The sequence below is a fragment of the Haemorhous mexicanus genome, chromosome 2, assembly GCF_027477595.1.
Source record: "Haemorhous mexicanus isolate bHaeMex1 chromosome 2, bHaeMex1.pri, whole genome shotgun sequence".
Lineage (NCBI taxonomy): Eukaryota > Metazoa > Chordata > Aves > Passeriformes > Fringillidae > Haemorhous > Haemorhous mexicanus.
The window spans coordinates 114741654-114764716 of record NC_082342.1 but is presented as its reverse complement, the minus strand read 5'-3'; the positions used below and the strand labels follow the sequence as shown (position 1 = coordinate 114764716).

At 40.3% G+C, this 23063-nt stretch overlaps 1 protein-coding gene across 2 annotated transcripts in view; it reads right to left on the bottom strand.

The window, feature by feature from the left end:
- Positions 1-23063, bottom strand: part of USP9X (ubiquitin specific peptidase 9 X-linked) — a 97091-nt gene that overhangs the window by 66805 nt on the left and 7223 nt on the right. For both annotated transcript variants that reach the window (XM_059839989.1, XM_059839990.1), the window contains exons 2-4: positions 6111-6364; positions 2371-2516; positions 1995-2074 (exon numbers count right to left, since the gene is read on the bottom strand). In XM_059839989.1, the coding sequence (XP_059695972.1) occupies positions 1995-2074; positions 2371-2516; positions 6111-6206 (322 nt within the window). In that variant the 5' untranslated portion in view covers positions 6207-6364. The remainder of the gene's footprint in view (positions 1-1994; positions 2075-2370; positions 2517-6110; positions 6365-23063) is intronic.

Below are 23063 nucleotides of genomic sequence, written 5' to 3'. Positions count from 1 at the left end.
TAACCACAAGAAAACAGTACCTGCAAAAAGAGGTAGTGGGGTCTTTCTAGGTTTTGTTGCTTCACAATTTAAATAGGATACAGACAGAAATACAGGGTTTATGTAATTCAAAAGCTGGTTATTTTTCAGTATATCCTTTCAGTTCCTCCTTTTAGAAATAAATCTTGTCAGAATATGACAGGTAGCAAGGGGTTAAATTTTAGATGTTACTGAGATAATAGAGCAGTTTAATCTATTAAGAAACATACACAACCAAACCATTTCTATTGCTTCTCTATATATACCGCACTCTCAAACAGTGTCTGCCAAACTCTGAGCAACCAAAACAGTGTCAGTTACACCCTATCATATTCCTTGGGAACTAGAAGTTATTTAAAAGGAACCATGTTAGCCATCATGTAACTTCAAGTAGCAAAAAACCCCCCAAAAATCTAGGATGAAGCTGTAAAGATAACACAGCAAACAACTACTTTTAAGAGCTTTTCTTGTTTTCTCCTTATCCAAAAATCCTAGCATTTACACACAGCAATTAATCTAGAGGGCAAGAGGAAGCATACATAGCAACACAGAAGTAATTTTTAGAACTGCACACCAACAACTTAATTAAAATCAAAGTGCAAAAGCATATGAATACATTTCCACTGTTTTTCACAACTTCAAGAGGAAAAATAAGCTTTTCTTTTGGAGAACTTTCAACTAGGCCTGATGCTCTGGGGAAGTACAATGATGTCAGGAGTAATTAGAAATCTCATTCTGCTCTTATTACTTCACTGCATTGACAGCTTTTAGGTTTTGGGTTGTTTTTCTTTTTAAAAATGACTTAACAGCTGGCAGAATATACTTCTCTCTCACAAATCACAAGAAGATAATTTCTTCTTACTGCACTGTTCCATCAACGCAGACACAAAGGTGGCTGCACTTTCTCTTGAAAAGCTGGCATTCTTTTCCCTTCAGAACAGATGTGATCCCTTGAACATCCTACACTTGCTTGAGGATTCCTGCCAGACCCAGCTACACACAAAGCCATCAGTTCCAAGCACAACTACAACTGATAAACCACTGTTGGCAACAATATGTCATTATCCTTGCTGGATCACAAGGATGCACCCTAACTTTTGTTTCTCCATAGAGTGCTCCAAAGCAAAAACTTAATCAAGACAACCCAGAATATCATTAACCTAATCAGCTTTTTAGTCTTAAAGCTGCCTAAGAATAACATTTATTAACATGGACATGAAGTTTCCATGGGCCAGCAGCTATGCAGAAGAAAGAGCAGGCACTTTGTATAACGCTATATTCGAAACACAAAGAGCTGGTGAGTGTAGATCTCCTAAAAAATTATTTTGCTGTGACTCTTGCTATTACTCAAACACAGGCAACCTACCATGAGAACAGAATTTTGCAGAACACATGGCAAACCTGTCAATCTGACCAGTACAATTTAACAGGCACATACACTGTCCTGATACGGAACCCTCTTACTCCCAAGTGAGACACCAGCAAGCACTGGTAGGACTATTAGTCTAAGCCATGCTGTTTAAAATTCTAACTTTTCTCTGATATTCCTCAAAGTATACTTTATGTGCCAAATCTGAACAAAAATTTCTGCCAAGACATTTGAAAGGTAGACTAGAAACTTATAAAAAAATAAAACCAACTAGAATTCTTTGCGTTTTAGCATCTGCTATAAAGATCAAACCCACTAGGTCTGATATCAAAGTGAATACAAAAAACAGGTATGACAGGAATGACAGGATTTTTATGTCTCTGAGCTTATTCACCTTCCCTGCTCGTGCTAAGGCACCTATTTCTAACCACATTCATGGCTTTTTTTAACGTTCTCATCTGTGAAGATTTTGCATAGCACTCTGATACAATCTTCAAGACCAGGGTTGTAACAGAAATTATTAACAATTTTTAAGCCTTCACCAGGGATTCAAATGATGAAAAAAAACTTTGCACACCAGTCCAATAATCAAATGTCTTTCAGTTACCTTTTTTACTTAGGTCAATAGCAGCTTCTAGAAGAACTTCTAATTCCCCCTTCGGCAATACAGGAACAACCCATCGAGGCCTATATTCAAAAACAAACAAACCCAATTTTAATTGTGCTTCTGAAAAATCAAGAATTCTTGCCCCATTGTAATGCTTTTAAATATAGGCTCAGTACATAGATTTTTAAATGCCCTGACAAGTAATACACTAACCAACCCAAAGAAAACCACATTCTGCTTCAAGCTTCTTTCTCTTTACAACTTTAACCCAACAAAAAAAAGCATTTTAAGAAGTCCAGTGAAACAAAGATATAAAAATTCTGATTCCACTATCAAGATGTTTGCACAACACCTTTTTAAAAAAGTGTGAAAATACCTGTTGATCATGTCATCCAACTTTGCCAGGTCTGTGTGTGGAAACGCAGGCTCCTCATCTTCAAGCTGGGGTGGAGCATCAGCTTGGCCCTGCTCATCAGGCGGGGTAGCTGGGGAGTTCTCATTTGAAGAATCAGGTGAAGAAGTCTAAAATCAAGATGGAAAATACTTCAAGTACTACCTGCACTTGTGTTCCACTTGTTTTGCAGTTTTCTGTCATAAGATATTCCACAGAATCATCTCAATTTTATATTGATACATATCAATATAAAATAATTTTATTTCAGATTTATTAACAAAAACAGAGATAAAATGTGCTATATTTTTTCTATCCTGGCAGTTTAAAAATCAAGCTAGTTTCCTGGTGAGGAAAGTGGGGTTTTTTTGGTAACAGCAGATTTTTCCAGAAAGTGAAATAAATACACTGAAGCTTCAGCTTTTATAATTCTTGTCCAGAAAAGGTAACCACTTTAAATAGAGAGATAGTTTTCAACAAAAGCACAGAAGAAAACAATCATGAAAATCTCAAAGAGTTTGCTAAACATGAGTGACTCAGTACTATAACCATCTACTAATCAACCTTGAAGAACATGATTGTTAAATCCACCTTGATGGGCCATGCAAAATACAACACACTACAAAGATGTCTCTTATTATTCATATACAGAAATAGTATGAACTGACAATAAGAGCAAGACTTAGGAAGACAAAATCTCAAGAACATTTTTTACCTGCTGTGCCACATCTGTTTGGCAGGGAGTGTTATTTTCTTCACAGCAGACTGTAGGGTGCTAGGTTTTGGATTTGAGACCAAAACAGCACTAATAACAAATCTGTGTTTTGTCTGTTGGTGAACAGTGCTATCACAGATTCAAGGCCTGTTTTTCTCTTTGATAACTCCTGTCAGAACTCAGACATAGGCAGGAGATACCATGAGGTGGAAGCAGGAAAGGGCACCTGGGATGTTGTCAGAATATGAAGAGATGCAATGAAGCAAACCAAGGCTCACTTGGAATTAAACCTGGCTAAGGATGTCAAGGGTAACAACAAGGGCTTCTTCAAATACATCATAACCAAAACAAATACAGGGGAAGATGTGGTCCTGTTGCTGCCTCAGCCAGGAGACTAAGGAGAAGGTCAAGAGGAAGGAAGTTTCCTTTGGCTGAGAAGACTGAGTGGAGACCATGTAATTAAACTTCATATCCACAGGTCCATGGGCCCTGATGGGATGCACCCACCCACTGCAGTGCTGAGAGAACTGCTGGAATCATAGCAAGTCAGGAGAGGTGCCTGAGGGCTGGAAGAAAGCAAATGTCACCCCAGTCTTCAATAAGGGCAAGATGGAGGACCTAGGGAACTACTTACTGGCCAGTCAGGCTCATTTCAACCCCTGGAGAGGAGACAGAATAGCTCATTCTGGAGGCCACCTCTACCCACATGGAAGACAAGAAGGTGATCAAGAGAGGTCAGCATGGATTCACTACAGGTAAATCATGTCTGACCAGTCTGATTGCTTTCTATGATGAAACAATTAGCTGGATGGATGAGGGGAGAGCAGGGGATGCTGTCTGCCTCAACTTCAGCAAGGCTCTGACACCATCTCTCACAGCATCTGCATTCACAAACTCAAGAAGCGAGGACAGGGTGAGTGGACGGTGAGGTGGACTGAGAGCTGCCGGAATGGCAGATCCCAGAGGTTGCTACTCAGTGGCACAGGGTCCACTTGGAGGCCTGTCCCCAGTGGTGGCCCCCAAGGTTCAATACTTGGCCTAGGACTGTTTTACTTATTCAACAATGACCTGGCTGAGGGCAGATGCCTCCTCAGTGAGTTCTCTGGTGACACAAGGCTGGGAGGAGGGGCCAGTACCCCAGAGAGCCCTGCAGCCCTGGGAAGAAGCTCAACAGGATGGAGAGATGGGCAGAGAACCTCCTGAAATCCAGCAAGGGCAAATGCAGGGTCCTGCTCTGGGGAAGAACAACCCCAGGCACCAGGACAGGCTGGAACTGACCTGCTGGGAAGCAGCTCTGGGGAGAAGGACCTGGGGGTCCTGGTGGACAATGAGCTGTCCCCGAGCCAGCACCGTGTCCCTGGGGCCAAGAGGATCAATGGGATCCTGGGGTGCATTAGGAAGAGTACTGCCAGCAGGTCAGGAAGGTGATGCTGCCACTCTGCTCAGCCCTGGCGAGGATCACCTGGAGTGCTGTGTTCAATTTGGGGCTCGTAAGTACAGGAGAGAGGTGGAGCTCCTGGAGCAGGTCCAGCAGAGAACGGCAAAGATGATGAAGGGACTGGAACATCTCACTGAGGAAAGGCTGAGGGAGCCGGGCCTATTTAGCCTGGAGATGGCTTAGAGGAAATCTCATCAATATCTGCAGAAAGGTGCCAGAGAATGGACCAGGCTCTGCCCAGTGATGCTCGGCAACTGGACAAGAGGCAATGGGCAAACACTGAAACACAGAAGTTCCCCCCGAACATAAAGAAGAACTTAACAGTGAGGCTGATGAAGCACTGGAATGGATTGCCCTGAGAGGTTGTGGAGTCTCCTTCTCTGGAGTTATATTGCCTGGTTACAATCCCCAGTAAGGTGGTATAGGGAACCCTGCTTGAGCAGGCAACCTGGATTAGATGACCACCAGTTGTCCCTTCAAATCTTACCAATCCTGTGATTCTCACTTTGCCCCCAGCAGTCAGCAGGGCAAAAGGCTGGGAGGGGACACAGCTGGGAGAGCTGACCTGAAATGACCCAAAAGACACTCCATGCCATAGAGCATCACACTTGGCAATAAAACAGAAGGGTTTTTTTCCCAAGGCAGCTGTTGCTTGGGGACTGGTTGGGCATCATCAGCTGGTAGTGAGTGATGGCACTTGCATCACTTGTTTCCCATACCCCTTTCATTTATTAAACTGCATTTATCTCAGTCCAAACAGTTTCTCACTTTTTCCTTCCAATTCTCTTCCCCATCCCACTGAGGCAGAGGGAGTGAGACAGTGGAGACTTTCTTGGCAGTTCAGGGCCAGCCCACCACACATATCAAAGTACAATTCACTCTCAGGAAGGAGCAATCACTAAACCTTGAGGTATTAAAAAAATACCATCTTCACACTGAATTAAATAATAAAGCATGGTTCTTCTCTTCAATGGCTTTGGCTTTACATGATACTGCGTCTTCTCAATGGTATTTTTTCCCCCAACAAAAAAGAATCATTACCCTGTGATGTAATATATGAAAGATTTTGCTTTTCTTTGGAAAGCAAGGAACATGAGAAGCTGTTCAGGAAGTCAAGTACAATGAACAGAAACCCGGATGCAGTTGCTCTGGAAAGGTTGATACCTGAGTGAGCTGCTTTATCCAGAAAGTGCTTTTGCAAAACTGAGCGAAACCAAACTCACAGATGTAGTATGGTTTTACCAATCTGTGGCAGGTTCTACAATGTTGTTCTGAGGAAGCTTCTGGTACTAATCCAAGAAGACTTTTTATCCAAAACAGGTATGCTTGAAAGAACTATGCCACTGCCAGAAAAGGAAGCATTTTTGCAATGCCATGCTCTCTAACCATATTTACTTTGCCAATACCACTGCCTTCATCCCTCAAAATATTGCTGTACTTCCATACATGCACACAAAAACATCTAACTTAACTAGAGATCTCCAGAAATATAAAAATTCAAATAATTCAGGAACACTATTTCTAAAGAACAAAGTCCTTTATTTTTAGATGAATTGATTGTTAATACCATACCTGATTCTGCTGGAGGGGAGGCTGGGACTGTCCATCAGGAGCCTGGCCCTGGCTATCATTCCCTCCTACCGGAGAGCCACGAGTCGTGGCTGTCATACTCGACACAGGGCAGATCTTTGCAATTTTGTCTGCTTATGTAGTTGATGTGAGAGAAGAAATTATAGTCCACTTAGTAAAGCTGAAGTACCAGCATATGCTTGCCTTAAAAAGCTCCAACTCAAGAACATGCCATCTTGCAGAGACCATTGCATAATCTGGAGAGGAAAAAAAAAGACAACATCCTGTATTAACAAATGCACAGAAACTCAATCCACACCTGGAAAAGAACATTACAGAAACAAATACACTGCTATAGAGAATCTCCTGTTTTAGACTTACTAGTTCGTTTTATTGAATACAACTGACAAAGTCACATTTGAAATATCTAACATTATTTTAATGTTCTAAGTAAAAATTACATTTACAATCACCTTTATACCACTGAGAAACTGACACACCTTCCAAATGTGTGTCTGTTTACCCTGTGTTCAGAGTAAATGTGTGCAGCTCTTTGCTCTGACTCTTTTGTGCCTGAATTCCTACAGTAGATTCTCCATCTGAATTCATGGTGCTGCTCAAGGTCTATGTAGAAATGACTTGGTTAAGAGCCTAAAAAGCCAAATTTGTAATCTTTGCAATACTCTCCTCCTGACACCAACTGCAGATGTCAGAGGGAGTTAAGAGACTGTTCTACCTCAGCTGAGACTAATAGAAACCCTGCAGCCAAACTCCTCTTAGCACATCAGTATTCACCCAGGGAATTTGACCTGTATTCCCTTTATCCAGCATGTGCCTATGAAAGCCTGAGTCCACTGGCCTGTCAGCCCCACTACGAAACCCATCACATCCCCACCAAGTGATTTAGCAGATTATATGAAGAAAATTGTGACATCAGATTTGTTGAACTTGTAATGCTATACCAACAATTCCATATTCACTGTGTTTCAACTTCACAGTGTTATATACAGACAAAAAGAGCAGCATTAAGTTATATCAGCAATTACACTCTATACTACCAGGCATTGTATAACCACGGAAGCTGAAATGTAATTTCCCAGAGCAACTCAGACTTCCAAGCACCACATAAAGCAAAAACAGTTCCCAAGAAGTTAAAAAGCCAAGGTGATACAAAACGTTGCATAAGCTTCCAGGAAGATGCATTTGGCAGTGCGGAGATCCTGATCCAATCACCAAAACCTCAAGTTAACAACTGGAGTGAAATTTCTGTTGTAACACTATGCATATTCCTAAGTGGTTTATTACCATGTCTCATCTCAAGTTAAGTTTCAACACTGTTATCTTTCTCCAAGGCGCTTTAAAACCTTTTCTTATATTGTGTGAATTTGCAAGGCATTACATATACAATAAAAATTGACTGAATACACTCTAACTCCTCTGCCTAGTCTCTAGTATTAACAGCACCAACAAACTTAGAGATCTCTAATAATGTCATTAGAATAATGTTCACTTTTGAGTAAAATTGCACCATTTCAAAACACTCAACTGTTAACCATCTCTAGCTTTCATAATTCATATTCATAAGGCTTAGTAAGCTTCCCAAGTCCAGAACAGATGCATTACCAACTCAAAACTTTCTTTAGGAAGAAACTGATTTTTGAAATGCAATTTTTAAAACTAATGTATTTGGTATTTAATCTGTGCTTTTTAGAAAATGCCCTCCTGAGTATTTGTCTTCTACTGATGTTTGTAAACATCACTAAGTACAAACTACCAGCAAGAGTAAGTTTCCTGACACACACACACACACACACACACACACACACACACACACACACACACACACACTGCAGTCTACTGCAGTTCAATGCAGTCAGTTCTGCACTACCTGATGGAGGTTTGGAGGTACTCACATAAACCAGTGAAATCAAACTGCTGCCAACTCACACCGCACTCTTCCGCAGCCCTAAGCCAACACCACCACAATAAACCTTCTTTAATCACCACCATTCTTCCTTAACAGGGCTGGGTCGCAGAACAGCCACATTAAAAACTTGCGCTGGCACAAGGAGCAAGGTAGCAAAGAAGCAGGAAAATGGTAAAACAGCTCATTTCAGCAGCAATCCTGGTCCAGGCTGGCTTAAACTGCAGGCAGAAGTGTCCACCAGCAGCTGTGGTTCCAAAATAGCTGATGCCACGGGCAAGCTGCTTGATTTCATCTCTTCCCTATTCTAATGCTTTGGGCTGAATTATCATGAAGTGAGCTGGTTCTGACTCCTAAAGGAAACAACAAAACCCCACCAAATGTACAAAGACTGATTATTTTTCAGATTTTTTAATTATCTGAAGTAGTGCACTGCAAGGCCAGAGAGTACTCACCCTAATGCCAGCCAGAGAACCAGGACAAACTGCAGCTCTCCTGCCAGACTGACTGACATTAGTGTGAACTTACTCTCAGATTTGCCTCTGTGCTTAGCTGAAGGATGTGGGCAAAGCATTCTTGTAAATTCCATTCTGCTCAAGGCAAGTAGCACAATTAAGAAGATACAAGAAAGCTACTACTGAAATAACCTATTTACTTGAAATCTAGCAAATTCATAGAATGAAATAAAATCTAAGAAAAATATGAATTTTGTAGATGCCAGTAAATACAAAACATTTACATGAAGGATTCATCTACATTTTTCTTCCTCTTATTTAGGGATTGTTTACTTTAGAGTCTAGTAATGATTCTGCATGCATATTACTTAAATCACATTCCCAGGAAAGTGTATTTCAGGGCTTACACGGAGTTTCACTTGTCTTAGTCATGTGCATTAGACAAGGCTAACTTCCTAAGTGAGTCCATCACTTCTTCCTCCAAGTTTATGTGATGTCCTCAAGACACACAATAGTAACTTCAAGTTATGCTGCAGCTAACTAAAAACATTCCATCTCCAATAAATCATCTGAGGGCTTCTTGTAGTCAGAGGCATGTTCTCAATTGCATGGATATACTTGTTCAGGTGTTTTCCTTTTAATTACAGAATATACAAACATATTTTCATAAATGCAATCATAATCCAATTCATGCAATTTAAACAGCATTAGAAGGCAGTGGTTCACCAGTCCTGTTTTCAGCCACTCAATTCACCATTTACGTTTCAGAGAAAACATCAAACTGCATTCCCAGGGAGAACACACCAGTGCTTTAACCTCTCTAGAACTAATAAAGCATGAAACTTTGAATTCCCATCACTTCTTTAATTCAGACTATTCAATTCAATTTTTTAGAGTAAAACGCACCAAAGCACAGTTTGGCTCAGCTCAAGAATTGCCTTTATACCTATTTACAATTAATTTGATAATTTATAAACAAATGTAAACTGATGCAGTGACATATATTGTTTATATGTATTCAGCTGAATTGTTCTATTGGGCTGTCTGTACACTTATATAAGTGTGCAGACAGCCCAATAGAACAATCCAGCTGAATTCAACAATCCAGCTGAATTCTAATGAATACTCTATGTTAGCTTTTATATACATCTCATTTCTATTATTTGTGATTTTGGATTCAGCACACTATCCTAGAATCAACAGAATATACCGAGTTGGAAAGGCTCCACAAGGATCACCAAGTCCAATTCCTGGCCCTTCACAGAACCATCCCCAGGAGTCACACCATGGGCTCAAGAATATTCACAAATGTTTCTTGAGCTCTGCCAGGCTGGTGCTGTGCTCAGCCACCCTCTGGGGAAGAACCTTTTCCTGATATCCAACCTAAACCTCCCCTGCACAACTTCAGGCCATTCCCTGAAGTCCTGTCACTATCACCACAGAGCAGAGATCAGTACTTGCCCCTCCTCTGCCCCTCACAAGGAAGCTGTAACTGCAGTGAGGTCTCCCCTCAGTCTCCTCCAGGCTGAAAGACCAAGTGCCCTCAGCTTCTCCTCATACAGCTTTCCCCCAAGACCCCTCACCATCCTCATGGCCCTGCTTTGGATATTCTCTAAGAACTTCACATCGTTGTGTACCAGTTTAGGGCGAGGCACCAAAGAGCAGGGGACAATCCCCTCCCTTGCCCAGCTAATGATGCCTGACACCCCTCAAGACACAGATGTCCCTCCTGGCTGCCAGGACACTGCTGACCCACCTTCAACTCTCCAATGACCAGGACTCCCAGGTGCCTTTCTGCAGCACTGCCTTCCAGTACTTCATTGCCCAGTCTGTCCATACATCCAGGGTTGCCCTATACCAGAGGTACAAGTTACCACCTTTACCCAAAGCTCTGAATGGATGTTTTAACACAGGGTCAGGATGGAGACAGACCCCTGTTAAGTGACAAACTCACTCCACTACTGCTAATCTAGCAGTTTATGAGGCTATGAAGACTGAGTCAAATGAATCCCACTGACTCTTGCTTTTGATGCCAACTGAGAAAATTCCTATTTGACATGTTTTTGTCCTATGTTTTGTTCCTATTTGACATCTCCTTTTGTCACCCTGATGCACCACTAAAGCACAAGTGAAAGTCAGTTTTTGCTCCACCTGACTCCTTGGAATTTTAGCAGCTCCAGAAAAAGATAACTATAGATTTTTTGACTCCTATGGTCCCCATTCAGAAGGCACCACCCAGGAGCTTCACGAGAGCTGCCCACACAGAGGACACCAGGCACAGCACTGTCCTCCAGGAGGGGCCTCTGCTTCCAGACTCAACCATTCAGTACAGTTGCACACCTGAACCTCACCTCAGCTTCCACAGTCTTCAGTCTCATGCCTACATGGCAGATTAGATTAATTTTGTTTTGGGGAGAAACCAAGCTTTTCAAAAGCCAGGGGAAAATAAAAAAAATCAGATGTGCGTTCCTGGATAAGTGGTAGGTAAGAAGCAAATATGTACACAATACTCTGTTACAGGATAACACAAAGGATGGCATCCTTTATCATTCAATGATAAAGGAACAAATATCTTTTTCTAATACAGATAGAATGGCCTTCATTTGAGTTTCTCAAAGTCTGCTCCTCAAAAGTAACTGAAATACCCCACTACATACAGCCTTTTTCCCTGAATTAGCTACTTAAAATACAGAGTCTCAGAAAAAAGCAAATGCAAAGTACCAGATAACAGAGGCAGACCTCAAAATACATTTTATAATTAATGAGCATTACCTAAGCCCTATCTAGGGAGACATACCTATTTTTCCCTTAACTGAAGTATTCTGGTTATGCACAAGTGAGGACTTAAGTCACAAAATCTAGTTTGCCATGTGGTAACAATGAATGCCAGAGTAAGAGTTGCTTAACATGTAACAACAGAGCTTTCTAACAACCATACAGCAATTTATTTACAAATGATGTTCCCATGAAACAGGAGGTCATAGATGTGCTTCAACAGATGTGTGATGCCTACTGCAAAAAGGCTTAACAGCAGCAATACAAATTTGAGGTTGAAAGGTATCACTGATTTGTTTCATACAGGATTCTAGGAAGTGCCTTCTTAAAACCTTAATAAGTACTGACTCATCACAAGGATTATGATGTGATTCTAGTTTAAAAATTCTAGGCTTCTACCCTATGCCTTTATTTCAACCAGAACGACTTTTCAACTAGAAACACCTCCCCCAAATCTGTAACACTGACCTAATTCAGTAGTTACAACATATAGACACCCCCACACATTTTCCATTTTCTTTCCTCCCAGTGCCTTGTATATTTCGGGGAGGAGGAAATTATTTACATAATCAGAATAGAGAACTGGAGGTCACAGCATTTCACTCATTAACATTAACATGCAGTGAAAGTGAAATGCATTCAATGATTAATGCAAAACCTGTCATTAAGCTACTATACAGAATAGCAAGAAGTGTCTAACTTTCAACATTTAAAAAATACCTGATAAGCAGCAGTCAGAAAATGTTATCTCAAATAGCAAATATTACCAAAAAAAAACCCCTTTAAGCTCCTTCTCCTCCTAAAGAAGTGAGTGTATATGAGACAAGGTCAACGGCATCAGGTTCCAACATTAGTTCAAAGCAATAAATGTCTTAATGGTAAAGTACAGGACGGAATTTGAGTAACTGTGATGGTTACAAACTAAAACTATTCTCACTGAAAAACAGGTTAATTCAAGTAACCTTTTTTGGTGATCATTCCACATAATACACCTGAAATTAAGTCATTTGGCAGCATAAGTTTCTGGAAGATTGAGAACATCTATGTAAACATACAATTCCATTTGCCCTCAAATTCAGATAACAAAATAAAGGGGAATTGTCCTGAAACATAACTTCAGTTCTTTCAAGATTATTTTCCTTTTTATTTCAAAACTTGGTGTTGGGACTAAGCTCAGCTAAGATACATCTACTTAACAGTATCCAATTTCACCATGTTCAAGATGCTCCTACATGCAGCATTCACATGAGTTTAAGCAAGCAGTAAGAGCACAGAAAGTGAACTTCCAAACCTGAAGCCCAAGAAATTCTAATCAAAACAAACTGTATTCAAGCCAAGGCTGACAACAGGATTTGGCTCTGCACATCAAGGCAGCAAAGCCAATATACTCAAAACGTATTAACTTGCTTCACAGCTTTACAGAACAGTTTGGGTTGGAAGGGACTGCAGTGATCATCCAGTTCCAACCCCCTGCCATGGACAGGACACCTTCCACTAGACCAGGCTGTGCCTTTGATCCAATCTGGCCTTCAGTACTTTCAAGGATGGGGCATCCACAACTCTCTGTGCAACCTGTACTAGTGTTTCACTATAGGAAATAATTTCTTCCTAACATCTATTCTAAATCTACTCCCAGTTTAAAGCCATTCTCCCTGTCCTGTCACCACATGCCTTTCCTGTAAGCCCCCTCTCCATACTAGGAGGGGCTCTATGATCTCCCCAGAGCCTTCTCCAGGCTGAAAACTCCCAAACATGTCAGTGTGTCTTCAGAAGAGAGATGCTTGCACGAGGAGTAACTTCCCAAAAGACTTAAATAAAAAAAGGAAACGCTTTACATCAAGGGACTGTCTTGCTTCAAAGCAGTAATTGCTGAAGGCCAGGACCTGAGAGGGAACTGGAGAGCAGCAGCAAGTGTCTTTCTCCAAAAGACATTCACCTGCCAATAATTCTTGGGACATGTAACAGTCAGAGAGTGTACCCCTGATTACTTACGGCACATGATGCTTTTTCACAAATAATGTAATGAAAGGACAGGCCTTCAGATCACACACTTCATTCTGGCTACCAGATGGAAAAAACAGCTTCAGCTCCTGTTCTGAAGTGTTTAGCTCATGTGACAGTAAACAGAAATGAATACAAATATACAGCACCCAGTCAATGCCTTAGACTAAAACCCACCAAACGTTAAGACAATTAACTGAGTTCCCCTCAGGGAGCTGTGGCCCTGCTGTCATGCTTTGACGTAGGTGCACGTCCCAGGCTGCTGTCACAGACAAAGTGCTGAGCAAGACTGGGCCTCTCATCCTGTACAACCACTCCTCCACTCTCAGGAGCTTTCACTGGGAGTCACACTGGTTCAACTGGTATCAAAATACATCCTCAAGGATATTCAGTGTATCTCAGTGACAGAAGGAAGAGGGACATAAATGTTCAGCCCCTAAAATTCTATTATTTAAACTAGTGGTCTAAACATTGCCCAGCAATGAAGAAACTGCATTCAAGGCACTGATAAGTAGCTAAATAATATGGGCTTTTATGATGGGAGATAAAAATTGTAGTTGTGACAGTAAAAAAACCAAGACTTTTCAAGAACAGAATCCAGTAAATATAAAAGGCACTGGAAAATGCACACACTGGAACATAAGAAAAGCAAACTAAGTGACTTCTATCTAGTAAATGCAAAAATCTATCTTAAAATGCTTAAATTGTTTGAACCACGACTTTCACTTACTATAAAGACCTTTTCTTGAATTCCCAATGAACATGCAAAGTGGGTAAGACATCCTTTCACCTTAGTATTAATAGAATGAGCTACAATAGGATATACCTTCAAAACTAAAACAAAAAAAAAAAATCAAAGAACTTCAGAATATAATTTGTTCCAGTCAGACCCAATTCACACTGTTATATTTTTTCCAATTATGCTACAGTTTATTTATGCATGAAGCTGTCCTTCTGCAACCCAAAAAACCATGTTCTTGGCAATAGAGCCAATCGGGACTGAGCTGATACTTCAGGTCCAACTGCAAACCCAGTCATTTTCAGGCAGCCATAGAACAGTTCAGGCGAGGACAAGGAATACATTCACAGTTGGTAATCTATCATCTATGGAGTTAATTGTTATTGCATCGTTACATCTGTCACTACTTCAAGAAAATAGCATGTCTAAAGTTTGCACTGAAGACTGATTAAATGCTCTTCGTCCCTTACTTCTGATTGTTAAACCCACAGTTTGGTCCTGGATTCATCCAATTCAAAAATGGATGTGACAGCTACACCTCTGCAAGCCATGGACCAAAATTCATTATCAAAGTTCAATCACACTTGAGCAAAAACAGTCCCAGTGTTCTGGGAATGCATCTGGCATCCTCCCTTTTCACTTGCACAAAGAACACTTTTACTGAATATGTTACTCTTTATCATTTGTGCTTTAGGAGTTATGTTTAGAGATGGTTTCTCTGTATGTACATTATTCTTAATTGAAAGTGTATCTATATATAGGCGGTAGTGGTATCAGCTGCTTTTCTTAGCTCTGTGTGCTAATTCAAGCAGTCAAGTGTTTTCTTGCAGCATAAGCTAAAAGACCTGCAAAACACACATTTTAGATGTATTGGTTCTGTTCTTGAACTCCACAGCTTAAAAGCTCCTAGCTTGAAGTAATGCCTTATTGTATTTATAATTTGGGGCTTCAGAACCAAGGAGGAGATGCCATGTCATGTGGAGGAAATGCTGCACCTCTTCTCAAAAGCTGGAGGAAAAGGTAGGTTCTCCTGCTCTTCCTGATTTTGTTTGTGTGCCTGATTGGCAGTTCTGATTTTTTTGAAAGTGCCAGTTAAAAGTACAGTTTGTGTAGTTCTTGTCTGCTGATTTCTCAGTTCTTTTTCTTCTCTGATAAGCCCAAAAGTCAAAGAGAATAAAAACAGCAATCTTAAAAGTACATCTTTATTCCCTAACTGCAAGGGAGTAGATAAATAGTTGCAAACCCCAGAACAGCCAGGCTACCCTGGCAATGGATGGTCTCTCATGTTCTCTAATGGGCTCAGATATTTGATTCATCCCACTGCAGTCTCATCTCACTGGAGCAGCAAATTGGTGTGGAGGGAAAACTTTCTGGCTACTTACTTTTTCCCTAGATGTAAAAGGCTGTAATTCACATGTTTCTTATCAGTTCTGTGACAAAAATTATGTTTCTATTAAAAAAAACAATGCTAAGATTTATTCTTGCTAGAAACATACAATTGTGGTGTTCATAGGCAGTTGCTTTTGTAAAATAACTGATTGTTTTTTGTCATGTTCACCAATATATATAAAGTTTTCTGTATGTGCTTTTTTTAGGTAAATGACCTGACACTTGGCTGTGTTGGTGCACATTTTATTGTGCCAGGCTTACCAGATAACTCACATTACTCTGTGATGTGCTCTTACTGTTTGTCACCCCATTCATTTGGGTGCCATGTGCAATATTTATTAGTAATTTTATAGTTTTATCTATGTAATTGGTAATATATTAACAGTATGAAATTGTGAATTGCTAGGTGAAGGGTTTGGCTAGAAACCCTTTCCTGTTCCTGTTTGTTAACATCATGTTAATAATTCTGGTTTCACTCAGTAAAGGTTCATTTCTTTAAACCCTATTTTTTTTTCCCTGTAAATTTAATCAGACAAGTGTGTTACAATGCAGTACAGAAATTCAGGTAGTCTCTAACATCTTTTGATTCTCCTCCCCTACTCTGCTCTGGTGAGACCCCACTTGGTAATGCTGTGTATGGTTCTGGTGTCCCCAATACAAGGACATGGAGCTGTTGCAACAAGTCCAGAGGAGGCCACAAAGTTGGTAAGAGCAGTGGAGCATCTCCCTAACAAAGGCTGAGAAAGTTGGGCTGGTCAGCCTGGAGAAGAGAAGGTTTGATGGAGACCTCACAGCAACTTTCCAATATCTGAAAGGGGTCTGGAGAGAAACTGGGAAACTGGAGAGCATCTCTTCATCAGGAATGGCAGTGACAGGAAAAGGAGCAACGGGCACCAACTGAAAGAAGGGAAATTTAGGTTAAATATTAGGAAGAAATTTTTCAATGTGAGGATGGTGAGACACTGGAACATACTGCCCATGGAGGCTGTGGATGCCCAACCCTGGCAATGCTCAAGGCTCCTTTCATCATCAAATGCTTGGACCTTTAATGTGCTAAAAACACTGGGGTTTGTATCAAATATTGTTAGGGTAGTGGTGAAGCCACTGACAGTACTTCAGCTTGCAATTTATGCAGGAAGGTTTTGCTGTTATTTTAGGTTGCATTAGATTCTATAATGTCCCTCTAAGCCAGGTCCTACTATTAACTAGAGAAGAACATGGGTCCTGTAAATTCCAAAAGACATCCACAGAATATCTCACTTCTTTTTATGAGTGGGGCACAAACCCTTCCAAATTTTTAAGAACTTTTGTACCCTAGCTCTAGCAGAAGACAGACCTCTGAAACTTCCTTGGATGCCTTAGATGTTGTTTCCATCTTCTGCTGCAGGGCTCACAAAGAAAGCTCAGATTTTTTTAAAAACACAGTTTCGTAGGCAGGATTGATGAAGTTAAAATCATGAGGTATCTACTTCCTCCTTCTATCATAAGAATATTTAAGAATAGAATTCTTTTGTTCATCTGCATGGGACCTCCAATGATCATCTAGCCCGACTGCATCAGGATTACAGATAATACTAACTGCAGACAAAAATCTAAAAAAGTTAACTAGAAAAGTTTAAATCAAAACACTCCCCTTGAGGTACGAGAGCTGTTTAAGACTGTTCACAACTCCCATTCTTCCTGTGGAACAGAGTAAAAAATGAAATAACTCTTCAACATTCCATGCTTGGAAGACTGTGCCAAACCATACTGAGGTTCAAATCCTCACATCATGTTCAGTGCCTTAGTTTCTTCCTGAGATACATAAACACACTGTGGATTCTGTAATTTCTGATGAGATTCATGCATTCTATGAGGCAACTGGTAACTGCGGAACAGCTTTTGCTACCTTCATTCTTTCTCAAGTATCTGAAGGGAAGGATAATGGCATTTTGCAGATTTGTCCCACTTGCAGCTTTAAAACATGGCCTTATTTATAGTATATATACTGCACTTAAGGCTTTGCAAAACTCAGGATTGTAAATATTTGAAATGTTGGCTGAAGTCATTCAGCCAGTAAATTAGGGATATTACTACAATGTTATTGTTACATGTTACTTGTGCACTGTTTCTTAAACCCTGCTTATGCCCTGCTCCTGATGTGTCACCGTGGTGTGCAGCACTCAATGCCAGCACCACAACTGGACTGTAAAGATTCTGGTAGAAAAGTGGAGTTTGAAACTGACCTACAAAAATCAGGCTTAGCCCCTCTGGCTTGCTTCATGGCTTCTCTAAACTCTGTTAAACACTGTACTAAAGAAAATCAATTAATTAGTAGCAGTCTTTACATCTAATATTTTATGATATTCTCAACACATGGAAATTTTCACACAATGTATAAAACCAACACACCTTACTGCTTGGTTAATTGTATATAACTAAAGCATGACATAACACCTAACACAGATATTAAGCTGGAAGCAGATTTCATTCTTGAATCATGAAAAAAACAACTTTGTGAAATACCTAATATTTTTAAGTGCTTTAAATTCAAATATCTAAGCATTCCTGTTACTGTACTAGTGTTAATTTCACTTTTTTTTAAACTCTACTTTTCATGTAATGTTTACTCAGCACAAAGCAAGTACAAGAACCCAAACTCTACCATCATCATTGTCAAGTGTAATTCAAATATCTCTAACACAGAAGAAAGCGACACCAGCATTAAAATTTTTATTTCAATAAGCTTCTTCACAACTATTTAACAAACTTAGCAAACTTCCAACTAGTTTCAACGTACCAACTGCCTACTCAGCCTGGCGGTTTTTGTACTGCTCCATGCCAGATAACTGCAAGTAAACATTTTGACATTTTCTGCTGCCTTACAATCATTTCAGTCAGAAGATACTTAGCCTGAAAAATCAAGCTTGCACAAGCTCCCTAGAGGTGTTACAAGATGATAGCTCATGTCTTTAATATTGTCTGCCTTAAACGTGCTCCATTCCAACCAAACTCAGACAAGCCCATCCTCCTAGGCAGATGAATGCTCCAGAAATCCCTGAAACGCTGTAGAATGCTCCCTGAATTCTCCAGAAATCCCTGAAAACTATCCACCTTCTCCAGAGAACTTGTGTAACAACTCCCCTTAAAAATCTTGGCCTCTCTATAGCGAAGTAAGAAGCATGGCAACAGAACAGCAGTTTTGTCTTCTGTCTTCATGTTCCTTCTGCCAACATAAAAGGCTGTAGTTTGATATAAATGCAAAAAGATACATAGCAGAGGAGGTTGGAATGGAACAAGAAGCCCCTAGAAAGTACACCAAGAACAAAGCAGGGCTGGAAATAGGATAATTATTTCCACTATCTTCACCACACACACACACACCACACCCCCCCAGAACCAAGAAGTGACACCACTGTCCCAGAAACACAGTATTCCTGTGTCCATAAAGCCTATTAAAAAGCATGTCATAACTCTCTTTACTGAGAAATGCAGGAGAAAACAATCAACTAAGGGAGAAAACAAATCATCATAAGGGCTGAGGATGGGTTTAAGAATTCTGCTGCAGCTATCTGAAAACCAGAAAGTCATTCAAAAAAACCACAACCCACCACACACAAAATAAAAAAATCCACAACACACACTGCTGCTGTTCTCCCTGCACTGAAATAATCCCATAAACTGCCAATCCCATAAACCCCCTTGCTAATGAGCCCTTCCTTCAGTCCAAAACAGCCTACAAAAATACCTCTTCTCAGCTGAGCCTACCAACAAGCCAGGAGAGACAGGAGGAACACTGGACCTGTTCTTCTCAGGGACAGTGCTTAAACCAGCACCACGTGAGAGCGACAGAAGTCCAATAAGGTGGTTTTGCTATCACAGTGTGTGCAGGATCTATTCTGCTTCTACCATTGCAATCTCAGTGTGTAACAGCCATCTCATCCCCCAGTACAAGTTATATATACGGATAAGTTTCAGAAAATAAGTCTCATTATATTTCTGCATGTGGACAAGCCTTCAGCCAGTGTAAAGCCTCTCAGTCTGTTTGAAATCAGGGAAGTCTCCACTGTGACAAGAAGGTAAGGAGGGCAATCCTGCTGGCTTCCATCCTAACCACTTTTTCACCACTATGGAATTAGCCCTTGCATCACCACATCACCAGCCAGAGCAAGAAGCCGAGCTGGCTGAAAGGTAACTGGAGGATAGGAATCAAATAATTTTAGTTTTCATCTGCATCATAAGCCATATGAACACTTAACAATGGCAGGAGAAACAGGAAGAACACATAACCATGAACAGAACCAACTCTTTCAGCATCACTGCAAATCTCTCATGAAATTACACCCTAGAAGAGAAGGGAAAGGGAAGGAAACAGAATACAGTCAATTAGAATTAGCACATATTTAATTAATATATGATCAAGGTTCATGTATATTATAGCACAAATGAACCTTTACAACACAGAAAAGTCATAAAGAGCAAAATTCTTCCCAAGCACAATGGGTATCACAGGAAAATGCACATATAGAAGGCTGTTTAGCAGATGATAAATGCCAGGAATGTCAGTCCACCAACAGTACAAGTTCAGTCATGAAAGAAATATTAAGCAGCCACAGCAAATAATGCCAAGTGCAAGAAGTCTGAGAAGGTGAAGGCAACAAACTGTCCTGGAAATTATGATAAAACCAGTGGAATACTCAGCAGATCACAATGAGTCAGGAAAATTATTTGGCAGTAATACTGTGAATATTCTCACTACAAGCAGACAACTTAATGACAAAGCCACAGTAGGTAACACAGACGTTGTAAAATGCAGAAGGTGGCAAAAATTTTACTTCTGATGACAACAACAACAAAAAACAAACAAACAAAAAACCAAAAAACAAAACAAAACAAAAAAGCCAGACCTATGAAACTGTAAGCAAAACTCTACAATTCAAACATTACCTGGAAACTCAGGCAAAAACCAAAATGGAACTAGAGATGACAGAGCATGAGTAGCTGAGTACAACAGCTACATCCACTGTGACAGACAACATCTTAAGGACTTTTTCACAAGTTTTCGTTTAACAAATTGCATGAGAGACAGACACACCATGCTCTCTGTATTTGTCAAAGGCTGAATTTGCCATTTTTCTCCTGCCTAATTGGAATTTTCAGAGTAATCTGGTTTCCACTGTAATTTCATTTCCATTGAACTAAGTCCCCTGGGTAAACAGTAATCAACTGAGGCACCAGGAAGAAAAATTATCTGTACCTTATCTGTCACAGAAGTTTAATGATGTTTTATAAGGAAAGAAACAGAACTTCAGAAATAAAAGGGAAATCTCTGGCTTATAAGGCAGCTATATAGAAATCCCCAAAGTTAAATCTGTGTCTTGATCAAAAACATCGTTGGAGAACACACCAGCCTTTTTCAGATTCACCTTTTTATCCTCCTCTCATTCTTCTTGGTATTGAGAGAAAGAGAAAACTGAGAAAGAGTGAGGAGGCACAACAGCAACTTAAGCCCACAAAACTGTGTAACACCTGAATATCTAACAAAAATCCACTGAAAAGCCATTGACAGGAGGTAGGTTTGAAGTTCACTGCCTCTGTGTCTCAGTTCTTCATCAATAACACAAAGACAACACAAGCTTTTTGATTAATGATTGGGTAATGTACAGGATGAGAAGGGAAAGAACCTAAAGAACCTAGCAAGCTTATCAAGCTTTCTTATTAACAGAGGAATAATTCTACTCAGTATTTAGACTGATGTCACACATGCATTTACTGAAAGAATTGCACAGATAAAATTCTGAATGACAAACCAATTCCATCTGACTGAATGAGTCAAGGATCCAACAGAGGAAGAGCTCCTAACTGAGGGGGGGAAGGGGGGAATGACACCAGTTTAATGACAAGATTCATTCTCAACTTCCCCATTTTCCATGTTTATATAAATTTAGTGGAACCTAAAGTTCAAGACCAAGTGCAAGCTCCCACATATGGGTCAGAGCAATCCCAAACACAAGTATGGGCCAGGTAAAGGATGGAATGAGAGCAGCTTTGAGAAGGACTTGGGGGTACTGGGGGACAGGAAGCACAACATAACCCAGACAATGTGCACTCACAGCCCAGAAAGCCAAACGTGTCCTGGGCTGCATTCAAAGCTGTGTGGGCAGCAGGGCAAAGGAGGGGATTCTGTTCCCTGCTCTGCTCTGGTGACACCCCACCCCCAGTGCTGTGTCCAGCCCTGGGGTCCCCAGCACAAGAACAATATGGATGTGCTGGAGCGGGTCCAGAGGAGATCAGGAAAAGGACCAGAGGGCCAGAGCAACTCTGCCATAAAGACAGGTTGAGAGAGCTGGGGTTGCTCAGTCTGGAGAAGAGAAGACTCTGGGGAGACATTAAAGCACTTTCCAGGACATAAAGGGGACTTTGAAAAAAGCTGGAGAGGGACTTCTGACAAGGACATGCAGAGACAGGACAAGGGGGGATGGCTTTAAGCTGGAAGAGCGTGGGTTTAGACGAAGGGCTAGGAACAAAATCTTTACTGTGAAGGTGGTGAAGCACTCCAACAGGTTGCCCAGAGTTATGGATGTCATCTTGTTGGAAATGTTCAAGGCCAGGTTGGATCACAGGATCCATTTACTATCCCCCTAAATGGATCTTAAATGATTGTAAAATGCTTATATAGACCATGATTCATAATTTTTTCCCAAGGCTCTTTGCATCATTTTTTTTCACCACACACAATTTTAAAGCAACTTCACTAAGCAATCTGACAATTTGACTAAAAAATGAATAATGGACACATTTTAAAAAATAAGCTTTTAGTTCTGTTGAGAAATCCACTCTGAAATACAAACCCCATGTCCTGATGAAATCATTTGAAGGAAACAAACTTTACACTTCCATTTATCAAGAATCTGTGGAAGAACAAGGCACCTCAAACATCAACCTGCTATTCAAAAATGCAGCAAGGCAAAGAAAAAATTCACCTGAATTATATGCAGCCTGTGACAAGTTGTCTGTAATGCAGACACCTTCTTATTCACAGCTAGAAAGTGTCTCCAAAGTATATCCCTAGCATCACCAATTCTAGGGAAACAGAACATCAGCTATTCAGTAAAGACAAGACAACTCTCCTTGAAAGCAGATTACTAACACCTGACCAAAAAGGCAAGTAGGAGCAAACTAAAAGATTTTACCAATATTTTCTTATTAAGAGAAAATCATCACAAAACCCATGAAAATAGCTTAAGAGAAAACAAACACTTTGGCAGCCTATGTAAGAAGCAAAGTTTTTTTATAGCTGTAGAAATGTATCCCCAAAGTAACTTCTTCACAATTCCTATCAAAGGAAAAATCATTGCAACTGAACTGTTTAAATGTCAACATGGTTGTTTAGGTTTCTCCCCCCGCCATTTCATTTCTGGAAGGAAGTTCTAAGACAAGAACTTAAATTGATGAAACACACTAGAGAAACTGTTTATATCAAATATATGGAATAAAGAATTCTAGTGGACAACTGCAATTTAGAACTTAAGTGACATACAATGATAAACTCACATTTAAAGCAAATTTTGCTGTTAGACTAACTGAAAGTAGAACTACAGGGTTAGCCTTCATTTTAAGAGTGAAGTACTACTTATTTATTGTATTTTCACACCCACAAAGAACTACAGTGACTCATCAACACTGCTAAGTCC